Source organism: Buteo buteo, chromosome 17 (genome assembly GCF_964188355.1).
Source record: "Buteo buteo chromosome 17, bButBut1.hap1.1, whole genome shotgun sequence".
Classification (NCBI taxonomy): Eukaryota; Metazoa; Chordata; class Aves; order Accipitriformes; family Accipitridae; genus Buteo; species Buteo buteo.
In genome coordinates, this window is record NC_134187.1 from 28,589,430 (window position 1) to 28,609,691 (window position 20,262).

The window sequence follows — 20,262 nt, forward strand, 5'->3', positions numbered from 1 at the left end:
CCATAGGCCCCCATGGCCCCCCCCCAGACTCCCCATAACCTACCTATCTCCTCCCCACAGCCCCTGCAGATCCCCCCAGTACCCCAAGACCCCCCCAGTCCACCCCACAGCTGGGTGCAGGGCTGGCTGGGGGGGGGGGGCATGGCCCCCCCACAAGTCCCTGGGAAGGCCTTGGAGGAACCACATTTCATCCCTTAAAGAGTCCCAGCAATAAGGGGGGCTGCTGTGGGGCCACTCCCTGGGGGGGTCCCCGAGATTTTGGGGTGTTAAACACTCAAGGAGGGGGGGGGGGCTGGGAAACCCCTGCCCTGCACAGCCATGGGGGGCTGGGGTAAAATCTGGGGGGGTGTCCCCAAATTGCCCCTCAGCCGGGTGGGCTCTGAGCCACACTGAGCTGGGGGGGGCGGCCAGTGCCCGGACAAAGCCGGGGTTACTCACGAGGCATGAACCCCCACCCTGCCCTGGCTGGGCTCCGGGTGTGTGTCCCCCCGGGGGGGCAGCAGGGCAGGGTGGGGGGCCCTGGGCACCTTCCTTCAGCCGGCGGTCTGTCCATCTGTCCATCCACCCCTTCTTCTATCCATTCATCTGTCCCTCCTTCCACCCCCCCATCCATCCACCCCTCCGTCCACCCAACTGTCCGTGCATCCATCCATCCGCCCGGCCTTCCTAACGCCCACCTGCCAGCACATCCATCTGTCCGTCCATGCATTCGTCTCTCCGTCTATCTGTCTGTCTACCCAGGACCCTTAGGTCCAGCTATCCGCCCTCTCTTGCACCCATGTTCCCATCCACGCACCCATCTGTCCACCCGTAGCTGTCTTTTTGTCCATCCATTCATCCCCACCTGTCTGCCCATCCCATGTCTCTCCATCCCACATATCTCCATCCGACATCTCTCCATCTTGCATCTCCATCCCACATCTCTCCATCCCACCTTCCTCCATCCCACGTCTCCCCATCCCACCTTTCTTCACCCCACATCTCTCCATCCCACCCTTCTCCCCATCCCACGTCTCTCCACCCTACATCTCTCCATCCCACTCTTCTCCCCATCCCACGTCTCTCCATCCCACCTTTCTCCATCCCATATCTCTCCATCCCATATCTCTCCATCCCACATCTCCCCATCCCACATCTCCCCATCCCACCTTCCTCCATCCCACGTGTCCCCATCCCACCCTTCTCCCCATCCCACATCTCTCCATCCCACCTTCCTCCATCCCATATCTCTCCATCCCACATCTCCCCATCCCACATCTCCCCATCCCACCCCTCCCCATCCCACATCTCTCCATCCCACCTTTCTCCATCCATCCCCCCTTTCCCAAACTCCCCCTTCCCATTGCGCTGACCCCCTCCTCCCCACATCCCAGCTCTTCTCCTACGTCCCGGAGGTGCAGCTCTTCTCCCAGCCCACCTTCTCCTGCTTCCCGCTGGACAACTACGAGTCGGTGATCGCCAAGGACGAGGAGGCCTTCCTCAATGCTGTCATGGCCATGCTGATGAGCTTCTTCCTCGCCAAGGATAGGGGCTGAGGATGAGGAAGGCTGGTGGGGTTGGTGGCCGGGTGGGGGGTGGCTGTCCCCCCCCAGGGCTGTCCCCCTCGGAGGAGGCTTTCCGGGTGGACCTGAAGGAGTCAGGGCCAGTGGGAAGGTTCTCGACTCCTCCAGCTTCGAGCAGGGTTTCCATGGGATGGGGGGAGACGGGGGGGGGGACACACCGTGGGGACAGGGTGGATGGAGGTAGGCAGATGTGGGGGGGACGGGGGGGGAGATGGAACTGGGGGGACACGGCAGGGATGGGGAGGATGGAGCTGGGGGGATGCAGGGGGAAGAGGGCGATGGAGCTGGGGGGACACAGAGGATGAGGAGGATGGAGCTGGGGGACACTGCGGGGACCGGGAGAACAGAGCTGGGGACATGCAGAGGGGACGGGGAGGATGGAGCTGGGGGGGGCGTGGGGGGACACGGAAGATGGAGCTGGGGCGGATGCAGAGGGATGGGGAGGATGGGGGGGGGGGGGGGATGCAGTGGGTACCAGGAGGATGGAGCTGGGGGGACACAGGGGACGCGGGGAGGATGGAGCTGAGGGGATGTGGGGGGACAGGGAGGATGGAGTGGGGGGACACAGGCGGGGGACACCGCCGGGGATGGGGACGTGCCACCCTCACCTGCCGAGGGGAAGGTGTCAAGCTGCGGCGGCTGGGGGCAGCTCTACACCCCGCAGCGGTGGGGGCGGCTCAACCCCCTCGGCTACAGCCACGACGGGTCCCTGAGTGCGGGGACGGGGACACCCGGGAGGGGACCGCTGCCATCGCCGCAGGGACCCCCCCTCCTGGCAGCCCCCGGGGTCCCCCTCCCCACCGCCAGCACCCGTGGGGTCCCCAACCAGAGCCTCTGTCCCCTTGTGACCATCCCCTGGGTCCCAGTTCCTCCGTGACCATCCTCGTGGTCCCTGTCATCGCCAACCCATCCCATAATGTCCCTAAAGACCCCGTGTCCGTCCTCGTGTCCCCCCCCCCCCCACCATCCCTGTCCCCGGGACCCCTGCCACCCACCCCAGTGTCCCATCAGCCGTCCCCCCCCTCGCCGCTCACCCCCATCACCATCTCCTCCACCCGGAGCACCCCCATGGTGTCCCCGTGTCCCCCCCCCCCCCCCGGTGACGGTACCCAGGGTCCCCTCGGTGGCCGTGCCCAGTGTCCCCCCACCCGCAGTGGGCCACCCTCCTTGACGTCCTGGTCCTGTGAGTGGGGGACCCACGGCTTGGAGCTGGGGGGGGGGGACACAGGACACAGTGGGGTGGCTTTTGGGGGTCCCGGTCCCTGTCCCCGCAGGTGCCACTTGAGCCCGGGGGGGCAAAAGCTGTCACCATCCAGACCCTCTCCTGGGCCTTCTGCGGGGACAACGGCCACCTCGTGGCGTCCTCGTACCCCCCCCAGCCCAATAAACCTCTCCTCGCCCCCCCCCGTCTCCCTGCCTCTGCTTGTGGGGGGCGCAGGGGACGGTGACACTGCTGTTGTCCCCCCACCCTGTGGGTGCTGGGACCCCACGGGTGCTCGGCCACATCAGGGTGGTGGGAAGCCGTGGGGCTGTGGATTAGGGGGGGGGGGGATGTCTCCCAATCCCCCCACCCTGGAGCCCGTGGCTGCCTGATGGGGTGGGACGTGGGCTTTGGGGCGAGCGCGTTCCTGGTGGGCGCGTGGCTGCACACGTGTCCCTAGCGTGTCTCTGTGGCTGCACACGTGTCCCTAGCGTGTCCGTGTGGCTTCGTGCATGACCCCGGCGTGTCCGTGTGGCTGCACACATGTCCCTAGCATGACTGTGTCACTGCATGCATGTCCCCAGCACGTCTGCGTGGCTTCATGCATGTCCCTAGCATGACTGTGTCACTATATCCATGACCCCAGCGTGGCTGTGTGGCTTCATGCACGTGCCCAGCGTGTCCGTGTGGCTGCAGACATGTCCCTAGCATGACTGTGTCACCGCATGCGTGTCCTTAGCGTGTCTGGCTGTACAGATGTCCCTAGTGTGTCCATGTGGCTGCACGCATGTCCCTAGCATGACCGTGTCACTGCACGCATGTCCTTAGCGTGTCTGTGCGGCCACACACATGTCCCCAGCGCGTCTGGGGCTGCACAAGACCCCCACGGGTGCGCGTCTAAGTGTCCCGGTGCACACGCGTGTCCCCAGCCAGCACCCAGCCGCGTGTCCACGTCCCCGGCGGGTCCCAGCAGCCGCGTCCTCCCTTCCCGTGCCGCGTCCCCGGCGTGTCCCCAACCCGTCCCCCCTCGTCCGCCCCAGCCAGCTCCCGCCCGTCTCCCCGCCGCGTCCCCACTCGTCGCGGGGCTGCCGGAGGCGGCGGGTACGGGCGTGCCGGGCCGTGCCGTCACGACGGGCTCCGGCGTGTCCCGACGCGCCGACGGGGCCGGGCACCGCCACGCCGCCCCGGTGCTCCTCGGGTTCCCAGGCCCAACCCTGCGCCCGCCGGCGGGCGCCCGTGCCAGCCCCACCGGGGTGACGCCAACCCCACCGAGGTGACGCCAACCCCACCGAGGTGACGCCAGCCAGGAAGCGTGGTCCGGCGGGGCCGGATGAACCCAAGGGAGAACGACGCCAAACGGGGCCGAGCCCCGAGCTGAGCCATGACCCCGGGGACCCGGCGGGACCCTGCCAGCACCTAAGGGTGCCATGACCCCCCCCCGGCAGCAGGTGCTGGCCGCCATCCGGGCGGAGGTGAAGCGGCACGAAGGGGCCAAGAAACACGTCAATAAGTTGATTCGGTTGGTGGAGACGGTGCCGGATCCGCGGCTCAGGGCCAACCTCACGGCGTCCCTCTGCGTGGTGCAAGGTACGGGCAGCGCCCCGGGGGTCCGGTGAGGGGGGGGGGGGAGAGGGATGGAGGGGCGGGGAGGGGGATGGATGGACAGAGGGATGGATGGGCGGGAGGATGGATGGACGGGAGGATGGATGGATGGACGGGCCAGTGGAGGGATGGAGGGATGGATGGAGGGATGGATGGACGGAAGGGTGGGTGGGCAGATGGATGGACAGACGGACGGACAGGTGGAGGGATGATGGAGGGACGGACGGACAGACACCCAGTGATGCACACGGTGGTGGTCCCCACGGCCGCGCTGGCGCTGCCCGTCCCAGCTCAGGGGGGTCCTTGGGCTTCCCCCTCCCCTTCCAACAGGGCCGCCCCCAAACCGTGGGGCACCAGTGCCCAGCACCCCAGTGCGGCCGAGGCCCAATCCTGCCCAGTGCCATACTGGGGGCCCAGCTGGGCCCGGTAGCACCGTCCACCTCCATGGGGACCCATTTGGGGACACAGAGGGGGGCACAAGGAACCGCCGTGGGGGGGGTTGGGGGTCGCTGGCCCCCTTTTGCCGCAGCTGTGCCATCGGGGCGGTTTCCGGTGCAACAGCCCCGGTGCTGCGGTCGGTGACGTGGGCCGTTTCCTCACCTCCGGCGGTCGCCGACGGGGGGCCCTGCTGCCGGATTTGGGGGGGGGGGGGCCTGCTTTTGGGGGGCCCCACGGAGTTTTGGGGAGGGGGACACGGGACACGAACGACTCTCCCACCCCGCAGTCCCTCCTGGTGGGTGTCTGGTGGGATGGCGTCACCGGGGGCACAGGTGCCGGTGTACCCCCCCCAGCTTCCGAGTGCCAAACCCCGCATCCCTGTGGCCCCCCCCCCCCCCAACCTTGTGCGCTGGCATCTCCCCAGCGCGGTTGCCATGGCAACGGGAAGCAGGGGGATGCCTTGTTGCTAAGCACCCGCAAAGTGGTACCCACCGCCAGCACTGATGGGGGGGCACAGGATACCCCCCCCTACCCCCCCCCCCAGTGCATCCCAGAGCCCAGCTCCTGCTCGGGGGGTGCTGCCCGCTATGCCCTCCCCTCGCCCTCCTCTGCCCCCCCCCAGCCCCCCAACTCCCAGGGGAGACACTGGGGGGAGTCCAGCAGGACCCTGGGGACATGGGATGGGGACATGGTTGTCCTAGGCAGGGGGGACGGGTCAGACCTGGGGTGATTCCTTCCCCCCCCCCCCCCAATAGCGTGGGACATGGTGCCACGACTACCAACCCTGAGCGATGGGGGGGGGCACCCGGCCCCTCGCCTGGGGGCTGCTAGGGGGCACTGGGAGAGACTGGGCTGTACTGGAGGGGAAGCACTGCCACCATGGGGGGGGGGCTGAGAAGGGCCAGACCCCCCCCCCAAGCCCAGCACGGGGACATGGTCTGACCAGGGGCAGCGTGCCACCCCTGGGGTGACAGTAAGGGATGAGGGAGGGGGGGCTCAGGGGGTGCTCCCCCCCCCCCATCCTCAGCGGGTGCTGGGGAGGGGACACGGCGCGGTGGCTCGGCGTGGGCCGTGGGCGGGTTGCTGGGACGACGCGCCTGGCTCTGTCACGAGCACCGGAGACGTGCCAGCTCCCCAGGGACCCCGCACCGGTGGGGGGGGGAACGACAGGGGATGTGTGGCCCCCAGCCCCACGGGCCACCCATGTCAGCTCGGCCCCTGGCACCCCTGTCCCAGAGGGGACACGGGGCTGGGGTCCCCCCCTCCTTGCCCCCTGGGTGCCAGCACCCACCTCCCGGTCACCCTGGGGTGGGCACAGAGGGGTGAGGGGGGGGTCCTGCCCCACTGAACCCGGGCAGGTGGCCTGTCCCCAAGCGCCGTGTCCGTCCCCGAGCTCCGTATCCATCCCCAAACGCTGCGTCCGCCGCCAAGCGTCACGTCCGTCCCTCGGCACCGTACCCCGTCCCCACACCCCGTGCCTGTCCCTGACCCCCCGTGTCCATCCCTGACCCCCGTGTCCATCCCCGAGCCCTGTCCCTTGTCCCCGAGCCCTGTCCCCCGGGGGTCTCACGTCCACCCCGGGACCCTCCATCCATCCCCAGGCCCCGTGTCCCCTCGCCGGGCTGTGCCACGGGGACACAGGCCGGTGTGGCAGCGTGCGTGGCCGGGACGGTGGGGGGGTCACGGTGGCAGATGCTGGGGGGGGGGGGGGGACACGGACAAACGACACAGACCAGGGAGGTGACTGGGTGTGATGGTGACAGCCTGGCCTGGGTGTCACCAGTGGGTGCCACGGCTGGTCCCCCCATCGCCAGCCCCGCCGTTGCCGTGGCAACGGGATGCGGAGGATTGCTGCGCCCGGCTGCTAAAAATGCCGGAAAACGGGGGCAAATGGGGCCTGGCCCGTGTCTGCGGCCCCCAGGGACCCCCCCACACCCCCAGCACCCCCCCACACTCCCCCCCCCGGCGCCCCATTGCTGCCCTAGGGGAGTGGAGGGAGGGGACTGGGGGGGGGATGCAGGGGAGTGGGAGAGGGGGAGGGAGGGATGGGGGGAGATGGGGGGTGGAGGGGGGGAGATGGGGGGGCTGGAGGAGGGCTGGGGGGGGGTGAGGGGGGGGGGAAGCGGCGGTGGCTGGGGGGGGGGGCGGGGGCGGTCGCGCCTGCCCGGTAGCGGCGGGGCCGCCGCCCGCTCCCGCCCCCGGCCCGGCCCCGGGAGCGGCGCATGGCGGAGAGCGGCGGCCCCGGCCCCCCCCGCCGGGCACCGGGCACCGGGCCCCCCCCCATCTCCCTCCCTCCCGCCGCCGCCGCCGCCGCCAAGGACGAACCCGTCGGGGCGCTGCCGTGAGCCCCGGTCCCGGGGGGTCCCGGGCATGGCCCCCCCCGCCCCATAACCCCCCCCCATCACCCCGCGTCCCATAACCCCCCCCCCCTCCAGCCCCATAACCCCCCCCCCATTCCCTCCACCCCCCCCACCCCAAAACCCTCCCCCCCCCCAGCTCCACACTCCCCCCCCCCACTCTCCCCCCCCCCATCTCCCCCCACCCCCCCCCAGCACTGGGGAGGGGGACGACCCCCCCCCCCCCCCACGATGCCCCCCGGTCGCTAACCCGGGGTGGGGGTGAGTGGGGGGGGGCCCGATCCCGGCGGAAGGGGTGGGGGGTGGGGGGCTGGGGGTGGGGGGGGGGGGCAGAAGGGGGGGGGTGGGGTGGATTTGGGAAAGGGGGGGGGGGGGCGCGGCGGCGGTGCCAACCCCTCCGGGGGCGGGCGAGCGGGGAAGGCTTCGGGGAGGCAGGGCCGGGGGTGGGGACCGCGCCGAGCATCCTCCCGGTACCGGCGGACGCGGAGCCGGCGAGGGGAGAAAAAGGAAAAAAAGAAGGAGGAAAGGGGGGGGGGAACAGGGAAAAGAAAAAAAAAGAGGGGGGGTGTCCCTGCCTGCCTGCCTACCCGGCTCCGGGGGCGGAGAAGGGGGGGTGGTGGTGGTGGCGGGGGGGGGGGATTTGCCCTGCCCGCACCCATGAGCAGGACCACCGGCCTCCAGCGCCGGACCACCTACCTCATCTCCCTCACCCTGGTCAAGCTCGAATCGGTGGCAGCTCCAGGGGAAGCGGAGCAATTAGGGGGGGGAGGCGATGGAGCCCCCCAAGCCGGGCAGGCGGCGGATGCTGCCCGCACCGAAGACCCCGGCGGAGGCGGCGGCGGCGGCAAAACCAAGAGGCCCGAGCGGCTTTTCCAACGCCAGGACGCTCTCTGGATAAGTACTGCCGGCTCCGGCCCCATCGACACCCCGTTACCCCCCGGCAGCCCCCGGACTCCCAGTCCCGGCCCGCCGCCGACGGGCGAAGGTTCGGTCGCCCAACGGCTCGCCGAACCCCGCGGCGGGCATGGCGTCAACCGCCCCCGCTCGCCCGCTTCGACGCCTGCCGCCGGCCCGCCCGCCGTGCCCCCCAAACCCGACCCGGCCTTGTTGCCCCCCGCCGTACCCCCTAAACCCGACCCGGCCTTATTGCCTCCCCCCCCGGCCGTGCCCCCCAAACCCGACCCGGCGTCGCTACCCCCTCCCGCCGTACCCCCTAAACCCGACCCGGCGTTGTTACCCCCCGCCGTGCCCCCCAAACCCGACTCCCTCGCCCGGGGGGCCAAGGGCACCTTGGAGGTGCCGGGGGAGCGGGGTCGGGGACCCCAGGAGTGCCCCCACCCCTCGGCACCCCCCCGTCGCCCGCTGCTGGCCCAAGCCAGCTGGGGTTGCCCCGAGGGTGCCCCGGACGGGGGCAAACCCCCCTCCCACCCGGCACCCGGCGCATCTTCCCCGCACCCGGCCGCCGGTGCCCGCCGGTTACGCCTGGCCGGCACCAAACCCTTCAAGACGGTGACCACCAGCGGTGCCAAGGTGGGCTCCGACGCCAAGACGGGCAAAGGCCCCCACAAAACCGCCGGCAGCCGCCTCTCCTGGCCCGAGGGCGAAGGCAAGGGACGCCCCAAACCGGGGGGCAAAGCGGGCGCCGAGGGGGTCCCCCGACCTCCGCCGCGGGCTCGGCTCTCCCCCCACAAAGGCAAAAGCAAGACCCTGGATTACAGCGATTTACACCCAGGACCGGGGGGTTTGGCGCCGGCGCCCGCTCCCCCCCTCGCCGAAACGGGGTTGAAACGGGGGCGCGAGGGCGGCCGAGCCTCCACCCGCGACCGCAAGATGCTCAAGTTCATCAGCGGGATCTTCACCAAGAGCCCGGCGGCCACCCCCACCCACCCCGCACCCCCCTGGGCCCTGCTCGGCACCGACCCGGGCAGAGGGGCCTCCCCCAGTGAGTAACTGGGCTGGGGAGGGGGGAACTGGGCTGGGGAGGGGTCACCGTACCGTGCCTCAGTTTCCCCCGCATCCCTCGGTGACCTGGATGCGGGAGGGATGGCGGGGTTGGGGGGGGGGGTACCACCGGATCGCCTACGTCGGCGCGCCGGCTGTGTGCCGTGGGATGTTGTGCCGTGCCTCAGTTTCCCCGTGGCTGCTTGTGGGGCAGGCGGTCGGCGTGGGGAGTGCCCGTGCGGGGCTGTGACCTGTGTGGGGCAGAAGGAGCTGTCTGCACCCCACGGCTTGTGGCGGGGGGGGGGATCAGTGGGTGCTGGGGCACGTGGAGGGGGACTTGTGACCCACCAGGCAGGGACACCCCCCTGCGTGGGGGGACCCAGGCGTCCTGACCCGTGCCCGGCCTTGGGGTCCCGTGGGGCAGCCGACACGGGGGGTCCGCAGGTGCCAGCCGTGGCGGGAGCTCCTGTGCCTCAGTTTCCCCGTTGGGGCTGGCTCCATGGGGCTCAGGGGCCAACCCCCCCCCCCGTCTTTCCATCCTGGCACCCGTCCGTCCGTCCTTCCGCTCTTCCATCCCTGTCGCCATCCGTGCGTCACACGTTCACCCGTCCTTCTGTCCCACTCGTCCCACGTCCATCTGTCTGGCCGCCCCGTAGCCACGCCGTGTCCGTCCGTCCGCCCCTCTGCATCCCTCCGTCCGCCCCGCTCCCATCCCCAACCCACCGGTGCCGTGGGGCGCGTGGGCAGAGCCTGCTGGGGACACGGGGGTGGGAGCGGGGACACCCGTGGGTGGCAGCTCGGTGACGATGTGCGGGGTGACAGGCAGCGGCGTTAACCCCTCACCTGCCGCGCACCTGGCAGCGTGCAGTCGTGCGTATGGCACGGGGGAAACTGAGGCACAGGAGGGGGGGGGGACCCTCTGCCTCTACCCTGCCTCAGTTTCCCCTTCTCGCGGTGCAGGAGGCAAGGAGCCCCACTGCCCGAGGGGGGCTGGGGGGGCCGGGCAAGGTGCGTGGGGGGCACGGGCAGTGTCCTTGTGCCGTGCCACGTCCTTGTGCCACGCCATGTGCTTGTGTCACGCTGTGTGCTTGTGCCGTGCCACGTCCTCGTGCCCCGCACGCGCTGGCGCCTGCCATGTTCTCGTGCACCACGTCCATCGCATCCTCGTGCCCATCGTGTGCCACGCTGTGTCCTCGTACCACGCCGCGTCCTGGCGCCCATCCTGTCTCTGTGCCACACCACATCCTCGTGCCACGCTGTGTTCTTGTGCCTGTCGTGTCCCCGTGCGCGCCACGTCCTCGTGCCATGCTGTATCCTGGTGCCTGCCATGTTGTCGCGTACCATGTCCATCGCATCCTCGTGCCCACCGCGTGCCACGTCACGTCCTCGTGCCACGCTGTGCCCTGGTGCCCATCGTGTTCCTGTGCCACGCCGCCTCCTCGTGCCCATCGTGTCCTGGAATCCATCATGGCCCTGTGCCACGCCACGTCCTCGTGCCACGCCGCGTCCTGGCGCCCGTCATGTCCTGATGCCCATCTCGTCCTGGTTGCCCTCACCACCCTGCGCCACGCCACGTCCTCCTGCCGCTCTTCATCCTCGTGCTTGCCACGTCCCTGCGTCCACCGCATCCTCGTGCCCACGGCGAGCGGGGCCCCGTGGCGCCACGTCCCCGTCCCCGCCACGTCGCGTCTCCGCGTCCCTCCCGCCGCCCCCGCCGGGCTCGGTGCGGTGCCGTTGCTTGGTGACGGCTCGTGGCCGCCCACGCAGGATGCTGCCAGCGGCGCTGCCGCAGGGCTGGGGGCGGCCGTGCCCCACCCCGGGGCTGGGGTGCCGGGGGGTGCCGGGGGGTGCCCAGGCACCATCTCACCCCTCTCCTCCCCGCAGAAGCCTTGGTGAACAGCCAGGAATGGACCCTGGGCCGCTCCGTCCCCGAGATCCGCCTGGTGGGTACCATGACCCCGTGTCCCTGCCCCGTGTCCTCCCGTCCTCGGCCGCCCTGACGCCCCCTCTGCCCTCTCCCCAGGGAGTCCTGGGCAGCAGCAAGAGCGGGAAGTCAGCGCTCGTCCATCGCTTCCTCACCGGCTCCTACGTGGGCCTGGAGCCCACCGAGAGTGAGTGGCCACGGGGATGGAGAAGGTCGTGGTGCTGGGCACGGGATGGGCAAGGCCATGGGGACGGACAAGGTCATGAAGACGGACAAGGCCATAGTGTTGGGCATGGCCATGGGATGGAGAAGGTCATGGTGCTGGGCATGACCATGGGGGACAAGGTCACGGTGATGGGCATGGCCATGGGATGGAGAAGGTCATGGTGATGAGCCTGGCCATGGGATGGAGAAGGTCATGGTGCTGGGCATGACCATGGGATGGAGAAGGTCATGGTGCTGGGCATGACCATGGGATGGACAAGGCCATAGTGTTGGGCATGGCCATGGGATGGAGAAGGCCATGGTGCTGGGCATGACCATGGGGGACAAAGTCATGGTGATGGGCCCGGCCATGGGATGGAGAAGGTCACGGTGCTGGGCATGGCCATGGGATGGAGAAGGTCACGGTGATGGGCACGACCATGGGGGCAAGGCCATGGTGCTGAGCATGGCCATGGTATGGAGAAGGTCACGGTGCTGGGCATGGCCATGGGTTGTTCAAGGCGATGGGGTCAGGCACAGCCAGAAGGCTTCCCCCTCTCCTCCCTCCGGCTCCAGGTGGTCAGTTCAAGCGTGAGGTGACGGTCGATGGCCAGAGCCACCTCCTGCTCATCCGGGAGGAAGGAGGCGCCCCGGACGCCAAGGTACCTGGGGACTGGGGGCCAGGGGCCATGCTGTGCCGGCCGGTGCCGAGCCCTGACCCCCGTCCGCGTCCCCCCACCAGTTTGCCAGCTGGGTGGACGCCGTCATCTTCGTCTTCAGCCTGGAGAACGAGAGCAGTTTCGAGGAGGTGACGCAGCTGCACGCGCTGCTCAGCGGCTACCGGGGCACCAGTGAGGTGGCCCTGGCGCTGGTGGGCACCCAGGGTGAGCTGGGGGTGTGGGACCAGCCCCACAGGGATGGGGTCAGGATGATCCCCGCCTCACTCCCCTGCTTCCCCCCCCCCAGACAAGATCAGCTCCTCCAACCCCCGGGTGATCGAGGACGCCCGGGCTCAGGCGCTCTGCGGGGACATGAAGCGGTGCCTCTACTACGAGACCTGTGCCACGTACGGCCTCAACGTTGACCGGGTCTTCAACGAGGGTGGGTGTCCCGGGGTGCTCGGCTGCGCCGGCAGGTCCGGCATAGCCGGGGTGGAGGGGGGGGGATTGCGTGCTGGTGGTGGGATGGGGGCCACGACCAGTGGCAGGATGGGGACCGGTGACCGGGTAGGACGGGGACCGTGGGATGGCGATCGTGGTTGGGTAGGTTGGGAATTGCGGCCAGAGTGGCACAGGACCCATGGCTGGGTGGGATGATGGGGACCATTGGCGGGGTCGGATGGGGACCGTGGCCGGGCAGGTCATGGCGGGGGGGTCTCGGCAGCATGACCCGCCTGACGCGAGGCTCTCGGCGCAGTCGCCCAGAAGGTGGTGGCACTGAAGAAGCAGCAGCAGCTCATGGCGTCCTGCAAATCTCTGCCCAGCACCCCCAGCCACTCGGCCGCATCCACCCCTGTCGGGGGCATCCACCCCGGCCAGGTACCCCCCCGGCTCACCCTGCCTCGGCCGGGTGCTGCCCCCCCTAAACCTCAACCCGTCTGTCTGGCTACGGGACGCCGGGGCTGACCCCACGTCCCATCCAGGCCAGCAACGGTGGCCACACCAGCGACTACTCATCCTCGCTGCCATCCACCCCCAACGTCAGCCACCGGGAGCTGCGGAGCGAGACCCCGGCCCCCCTGGGCACCCCCAGCTCCCTGCACCGCGGGGCCAAGCGCCGCACCAGCCTCTTTGCCGTGAGTGTGCCGGGAGCCCCGTGGTGGCAGCCGTGTGGTACCCACGGTGTCCCCCTGGCAGGGTGGTGGCAGTGGGGGGGGGGGGGGGCTCGTGGCATCCGGGGTGTCACCTAGCAGGGTGGTGGCAGCATGGGGCACGCGGCATTCGGGGTGTCTACCCAGCAGTGGGGGGTACACCATCCCTCTGGCATGGTGGTGGTGGTGGCACAGGGGGACACGTGGCATCTAGGGTGTCCCCCCCCTCCCCGGCAGGGTGGTGATGGGGGACACGCATGGCACCCAGGCTGTCCCCACCATGGGGCTCTGGCCGTGGGGGAACGTGGGCACCCCAGGGTGTCCCCCCAGCAGAGCCGCAGTGGTGGGGGACGTGGCACCCCCAGTGCCCCCACCACGCGTCCCACCGACCCCGTCCCTCGTCTCCCCGCAGACGCGCCGGGGCAGCGACTCAGAGAAGCGGAGCCTGGACAGCCGGGGCGAGGTGGCGGGCAGCGGCCGTGCCATCCCCATCAAGCAGGTCGGCGGGGCGGTGGTGGCGGTGGTGGGACACGACAAGGTCCCCAGCCGTCCCCTCCCCGTCCCCCTCACCGTCCCTTCGTCCCCAGAGCTTCCTGCTGAAGCGCAGCGGCAACTCCCTCAACAAGGAGTGGAAGAAGAAGTACGTGACCTTGTCCAGCAACGGGCTCCTCTTCTACCACCCCAGCATCAACGTGAGTGTCCCCGTCCCCACCCCTGTCCCCACAGTGGGGGCGAGCCACGGTCTCAGCCCCCACCTGTCCCCGTGGCAGGACTACATCCACAGCACCCATGGGAAGGAGATGGACCTCCTCCGTACCACCGTCAAGGTCCCCGGCAAGCGCCCGCCCCGCGCCATCTCTGCCTGCGGTCCCTCCGCCAGCATCAACGGGCTGGTGAAGGACGTGGGCGGTGGGACGGCACCCGAGGGCGGTGGTGAGTACCGGGGCGGTGATGGTGGCGGTGGGCTGGGGGTGTGTGTGGGGGACACCCCTGTGTCACACCGGTCCTTCTCCACCCGCAGCCGGCGCCTCCCCGGTGGGGCTCAGCCTCCCACCGGAGCCGGGGATGAAGGGCACGGGCAAGGCTGAGCGGTCGCTGCAGCGCTGCGCCTCCGCCTCCAGCGCCAAACTGTCTGGCTCTGGTGAGTGTCCCCGTCCCCGTCCCCTCTCGTGCTCGTGGACCCAGCTACCTCGCCGGGATGGAGCCAGGGACCTTGCCCGGGGAGGCCCTTAAGGGAGCCTGGTGGCACCTGGTGAGCCTGGGGACTTGGTGGCCCTTGGTGGCCCTGGGGATCCTGGAGGCCACAATGAACCTGGTGGCCCTGGTGAGCCCAGTGGCTCTTGTGACCCTGGTGAGCCCAGTGGACTTGGTGACCCTGGTGGATTTGGTGACCATGGTCCCGGTGACCCTGGTGAGCCCAGTGGACTTGGTGACCCTGGTGGATTTGGTGACCATGGTCCCGGTGGCCCTGGTGACCCTGGTGAGCCCAGTGGACTTGGTGACCCTGGTGGATTTGGTGACCATGGTCCCGGTGGCCCTGGTGACCCTAGTGGCTCTTGTGACCCTGGTGAGCCCAGTGGACTTGGTGACCCTGGTGGATTTGGTGACCATGGTCCCAGTGGCCCTGGTGACCCTAGTGGCTCTTGTGACCCTGGTGAGCCCAGTGGACTTGGTGACCCTGGTGAATTTGGTGACCATGGTCCCGGTGGCCCTGGTGACCCTGGTGAGCCCAGTGGACTTGGTGACCCTGGTGGATTTGGTGACCATGGTCCCGGTGGCCCTGGTGACCCTAGTGGCTCTTGTGACCCTGGTGAGCCCAGTGGCCCCAGTGACCCTGGTGGATTTGGTGACCATGGTCCCGGTGGCCCTGGTGACCCTGGTGGCCCTGGTGACCCTGGTGAGCCCAGTGGACTTGGTGACCCTGGTGAATTTGGTGACCCTGGCGGCTCCAATGGCCCTGGTGAGCCCACCGGTCCTTGTCACCCTGGTGGCCCCAGCGATCCTAACGAGCGCAGCGGCCCTGGCGAGCTCGGTGGCCCCCAGTACCCCAGCGTGTGGGTCTCTCGGCAGACGGCCCCCCTGCCTTCGAAGCCATATCCAGCCCCAGCAGCTCCGGCAAAGACCCGCCGCCGTCGCCCATGATCGACAGGAAGAAGCACCGACGGAAGAAACTGATGACGCCGTCCAAGACGGAGGGCTCGGCCGGGCAGGCAGAAGGTGAGAGCCACGGGGACGGTGCCCCGAGCTCCGGTCACTCGTGGACAGTGACCACCGAGCCGTGGGGACAACGCCACCGCACCCCACGGGGATGACGTCCCGGTATGCCGGAGGGCTCCTGCGAACGGAGGATCTGGGCCCGATCCTGCCCCCCCCCCCGACTCCTGCCCTTGCCACGCTCAGCCACCGCTGCCCTCCTCACGCCTCCGTGTCCGTGTCCCCCCCCTCACACCTCGCTCTGCCACCGCCTGCCACCCCCCTGCACCTCGTCCCCGTCCCGCTGGGGCTTCGCGGGCTCCTCTCGTGACTCTCTCTCCCCCTTTCCTCTCTCTGCTCTCGCTGCCCCCGGACCCTCCGCAGCCAAGCGCAAAATGTGGAAATTAAAAAGCTTTGGTAGTTTAAGAAATATTTATAAAACAGGTAACGTGGCGCGTGGCGCGTGGCTTGCTCCACTCATGCATGTGGCCGTGTCCCATCCTCGCCTGCTGCCACCGCATTCCCCTGCCCCGTCCTCCCCTCCCTGCCCGGCGGCCGGGCAGAGACGAGGGGGGGGGGTCCCCGGGGAGCGGGTGGGTGGTGGGCAACACCGGGGTGGGCATCCCTTTGGGTGCAGGGGGGTGGGTGGGGAGGGGGGTGCTGGCGCAGCCCGGCGCTCCCCGGGTGCGGGATCCCCGTGCGGCACCATCCGTCCCCATCCCACCACCCACCGGGGGGGGGGTCTCTGGTCCCGCAGAGGAGGAAAACTTTGAGTTCATCATCGTGTCCAGCACGGGCCAGACGTGGCACTTCGAGGCGGGCAGCTTCGAGGAACGTGATGCCTGGGTGCAGGCCATCGAGAGCCAGATCCTGGCCAGCCTGCAGTGCTGTGAGAGCAGCAAGAACAAGGTAGGACCCCCACGGGTGGCCGGGGGGGGGGGGTCCACGATGCCATCACCCCCTGCCCTGCTCACCCCCCACCGCCGTCGTCTTCCCCAGGCTCGCATGGACAGCCAGAGCGAAGCCGTGGCCATCCAGGCCATCCGCAACGCCCGGGGCAACTCGCTCTGCGTGGACTGTGGGGCACCCAGTGAGTCTCCTGGGGGGGGTCGTTGGTCACGCGAGGCCACGGGGGGGGGGCCATCGGTTGCGTGGTGCCACCCTTGCGGTGCCATAGGCCACGCGGTGCTGTGCGCCACGTGGAGCCGAGGGTGCCACTGGTGACAGGGTGCCGTGGATCAAGGTGTGCCGTGAGCCGGATGGTGCTGTGGGGTGGCATGGTGCCACGGGCCACCCGATAATCCGGGCATGGAAGCGCCGTGTGCTACATGACCCCACGGGCCACCTAATGCCGCGGGCCATGTCATGCCGTGGGCTACCCAATGCCCCGGGCTAGGAGCCGCCACGTGCCACGTGATGCCACATGAAACCACGGGCCACCTAATGCCGTGGGCCATGTCATGCCGTGGGCTACCCAATGCCCCGGGCTAGGAGCCACCACGTGCCACGTGATGCCACATGACCCCACGGGCCACCTAATGCCACGGGCCATGTCATGCCGTGGGCTACCCAATGCCCCGGGCTAGGAGCCGCCACGTGCCACGGGATGCCACAAGCCACACGATGCCACGGGCCACACGCGGTGCCACGGGTCACGCTGTGCCGCGCGCCATGGGGGTGCCACGAGCCGAGGGATGCCACGGACCGTGCAACGGCCACACGCCGCCGTGGGCCGTGCCGTGGGCCAGGCAACGCCACGGGCCACCCCGGCGCGGTGCCGACGGTCTCTGCGCATCCCCCCCCCCCCATCCCGCCAGATCCCACCTGGGCCAGCCTGAACCTGGGAGCCTTGATCTGCATCGAGTGCTCGGGGATCCACCGCAACCTGGGCACCCACCTGTCCCGCGTGCGCTCCCTCGACCTGGATGACTGGCCCCGGGAGCTCACGCTGGTCCTGACGTCCATCGGCAACGCCACCGCCAACAGCATCTGGGAGAAAAACCCGCAGGGCCGCTGCAAACCCACCCACGAGTCATCCCGGTGGGTGTCCCCGTCCCGTCCCCCTCCCACCCACCCACCACCGTGCCACCTCCACGCGGTCCCTGATGCCCCCCCGTCTCCCCAGGGAGGAGCGGGAGTCGTGGATCCGGGCCAAGTACGAGCAGCGGCTCTTCCTGGCGCCGCTGCCGGCCACCGAGGTGCCGCTGGGGGAGCAGCTCTTCCGCGCGGTGCAGGAGAAGGACCTGGAGACGGTGCTGCTGCTCTTGGCCCACGGCAAGAAGGAACAGCTCAACGTCGGCGCCGGCGACAAGGACCGGCGCACGGCGCTGCACGTAGCCTGCGACATGGCTCTCGTGGTCATCACCCAGCTGCTGGTGTGGGTACGTCGCGGCGGGGGCGGAGAGGGGGACTGGGTGGTGGTGGAGGGGCTGTGGCACGGCATGGGGTGGGCGTGGGGCACGTGGAATGGTCACGGGGGTCATGGCATGGCCAGGGGGGAGATAGCGTGGTCACGGGGACTATGACGTGGCCATGGGCGACGTGGTACGGTCATGGGGACCATGGCACGGCCAGAGGGCAAACGGCGTGGTCGTGGGGACTACGACATGGCTATGGGAGACGTGGCACGGTCTTGGGCGCCGTGACGTGGCTAGGGGGGACGTGGTGTGGTCATGGGGACCATGGCACGGCTACGAGAATCACACCGTGCCAAGAAAGACGTGGGGGAACGTGCCGCGACCGCGGGGGATGTGGCACATCCGTGGCGGACACGGCATGGCTACCGGGGAGGCGGCACGGCCGCAGGGACCGTGTCACGGCCACGGGGACCGGGGATGGCTGCGTGGGGCGGCTGACACGTCGGCTTTGCCTGCAGTACGGCGCAGACGTTCGGGCACGGGACGGCCAGGGCCGCACGGCGCTTTTCTACGCCCGCCGTGCCGGCAGCCAGGAGTGTGCCGACATCCTGCTGCAGCACGGCTGCCCCGGCGAGGGCCCCGGTAGCCCGGCCACCCCCGGGCTACGCCGTAAGAGCAGCTGCGCCAGCGTGGGTCCCTGCGAGCCCCGGACCGCCCTGGTATAGCCGGTGAGGGGCCCGGTGCCCGCTCGGCATCACCCCGGACTGCGGGTGCCCGTGGGCCCCGGCTCGGCCCCGGCGTCGCCCGCCACCGCCGCCCCACGGTTTGTATTTTTGATGCTCTATTTATTATTCAGCTCCCGCTGGGGTCTCTTCTGGTCCTGTCCGCCTGCCCGTGCCAGGTCCCCCCCCCCCACACACCTGACACTGGGGCTCACGGTGGTGGCACCACCACCCGGATGCCTGGGTCCCCTTCCCGGTGCCGCCGTGGCCCCCTCCCCATGCACCATGCCCCGGCACGGGGTGGGCACCGCCTTTCGGCACAGCCCTGCCGGGATTGGGACACCAGGGCTCCCAACCTGGTGCCGCGGCCGGTGACACCCCTGCCCGTGTCACCCCACTCATGTCACCCCTGCCCGTGCCACCCCCCCCCCGCCTGTGCCACCCCCCTCCCCTGGCACGGGTCACCCCCCCTGCTCCGTGGCACCCTCCTCACATCACCCCATCGTACCCCCCCCCAGCCATGCCACCCACTTTGCGTCACCCCCAGTCATGTCACCCTCCCCATGTCACCCCCAGCCCTTCCACCACCCCCCCCACCCCGTGCCACCCTGTCCCCTGGCACAGCCCCCCGGCTCCATGGCAGGAGCAAAGCAGACCCCCCCCCCCCTCCTTTTCTACAACAACCTTTTGTACACCCCTCCCCCCCCGTGGCCTGACACCCCCCCCCCATCCCCACCCCCCCTTTTTCTCGGCGTCCCCTTGGGAACCTCTTTAATTTATTGCTTCGTTTAGCGTTAGGATAGAGCCAGCCCCCTGCCACGGTGCCACGGTGCCTGGCGGGGGGGAAACCGCCGGCGGGACCCCCGCCACCTCTCCCGCTGGCTGTGGGCCTGGGGGGGGGACGGACACCCACCTCGTCCCCCTCCCCGGGAGCAGCCCCCCCACCCCATGAATGTAGGGGCACCCGCCGCTGTGACGCCCCCGAGCCCCGGCAGTGCCGGCGGGGCTGAGCCACGGCCCCCCGGGTTTGGGGGGCTGGGGGGTGCCGGTGGTGGTGGGAGGGCGGGGGGTCCCGGGCTGTGCCGGGGGGGGGGGGGGGTCCGGGCCGTGTACAGCGTTTTCATCTCTCGGGTTGTAACTGTAAGTACGTAACAATGTCGGACTTGGCGCTGTGATTGCGGCTGCTCCTTCCCGGTGTCGTGGCACGGGGCGGTGGCGGCACGGGGCGGGGGGAGTCGGGCTGCGGAGAAGGTCGGGGGTCCGGCCGCGGGCCCGTGGCGCGGCTGGGTGGGTTGCGCCGCGGGTGCAGTGCTGGTGGGGCTGCGGGATGGCGTGGTGCTGCGCCACAGGGCCACGCCGGTGATGTCGTGCCGTGGGTCAGTGCCGGAGAGCCACGGGGACCGCGCCGGCGGAGATGGGCCGTGGCGTGATGCCAACCGAGCCGCGCCGTGGGGCTACGCCCGTGGAGCTGTGCCACAGGTTGGTGCCGGAGGGCCACGCCGGCGGTCCTGTGCCGCGGTGCCAAAGAGCCACGGGACCGTGCCGGCGGTCCTGTGCCGTGGAGCCAAAGGGCCACGGGGCCGTGCCGGCGGTCCTGTGCCGTGGAGCCAAAGAGCCACGGGGCCGTGCCGGCGGTCCTGTGCCGTGGAGCCAAAGGGCCACGCCGGTGGAGCTGTGCCGCGGTGCCAAATTGCCACGGGGCCACGGTGGTGCCAGAGAGTGGGGCGGAGCCTCGGAGAGGGGGTGGGCCGGGGGGGGGGCGGGGCCTCGATGGGGGCGGGGCACAAATGAAGTGGGTGGGGCTGGGAGGGGAGCAGGGCTGAGCAACTGGGGAGGGTGGGCGGGGGTCTGTATGCTAATATGGTGGGCGGGGCTTGGGAGGGGGGTGGGGCTCTGTGGTGGGCGGTATTTGGTGCCTGGGCGGGGCTGGGTTGTAAATGAGGTAGGCGGG

The 20,262-nt window shown here is 70.0% G+C and overlaps 1 protein-coding gene across 2 annotated transcripts; it reads left to right on the forward strand.

Moving 5' to 3' along the window:
* The first annotated feature begins 4,175 nt into the window (after positions 1 to 4,175).
* On the forward strand, positions 4,176 to 18,450 carry AGAP2 (ArfGAP with GTPase domain, ankyrin repeat and PH domain 2). Of its 2 annotated transcripts, XM_075049904.1 has the most exons (19): positions 4,176 to 4,350; positions 10,986 to 11,044; positions 11,125 to 11,212; positions 11,806 to 11,891; positions 11,972 to 12,113; positions 12,196 to 12,330; positions 12,646 to 12,767; positions 12,872 to 13,024; positions 13,452 to 13,538; positions 13,627 to 13,731; positions 13,810 to 13,972; positions 14,061 to 14,180; positions 15,110 to 15,256; positions 15,617 to 15,676; positions 15,990 to 16,141; positions 16,232 to 16,322; positions 17,050 to 17,272; positions 17,358 to 17,613; positions 18,108 to 18,450. In XM_075049904.1, exons 1-19 carry the CDS (start codon positions 4,191 to 4,193, stop codon positions 18,312 to 18,314), a joined length of 2,556 nt encoding a protein of 851 aa, XP_074906005.1. In that variant the 5' UTR covers positions 4,176 to 4,190; the 3' UTR covers positions 18,315 to 18,450. The 2 variants fall into 2 exon arrangements, with proteins under 2 accessions (XP_074906005.1, XP_074906006.1); XM_075049905.1 differs by lacking the exon at positions 15,617 to 15,676.
* Positions 18,451 to 20,262: the final 1,812 nt, after the last annotated feature.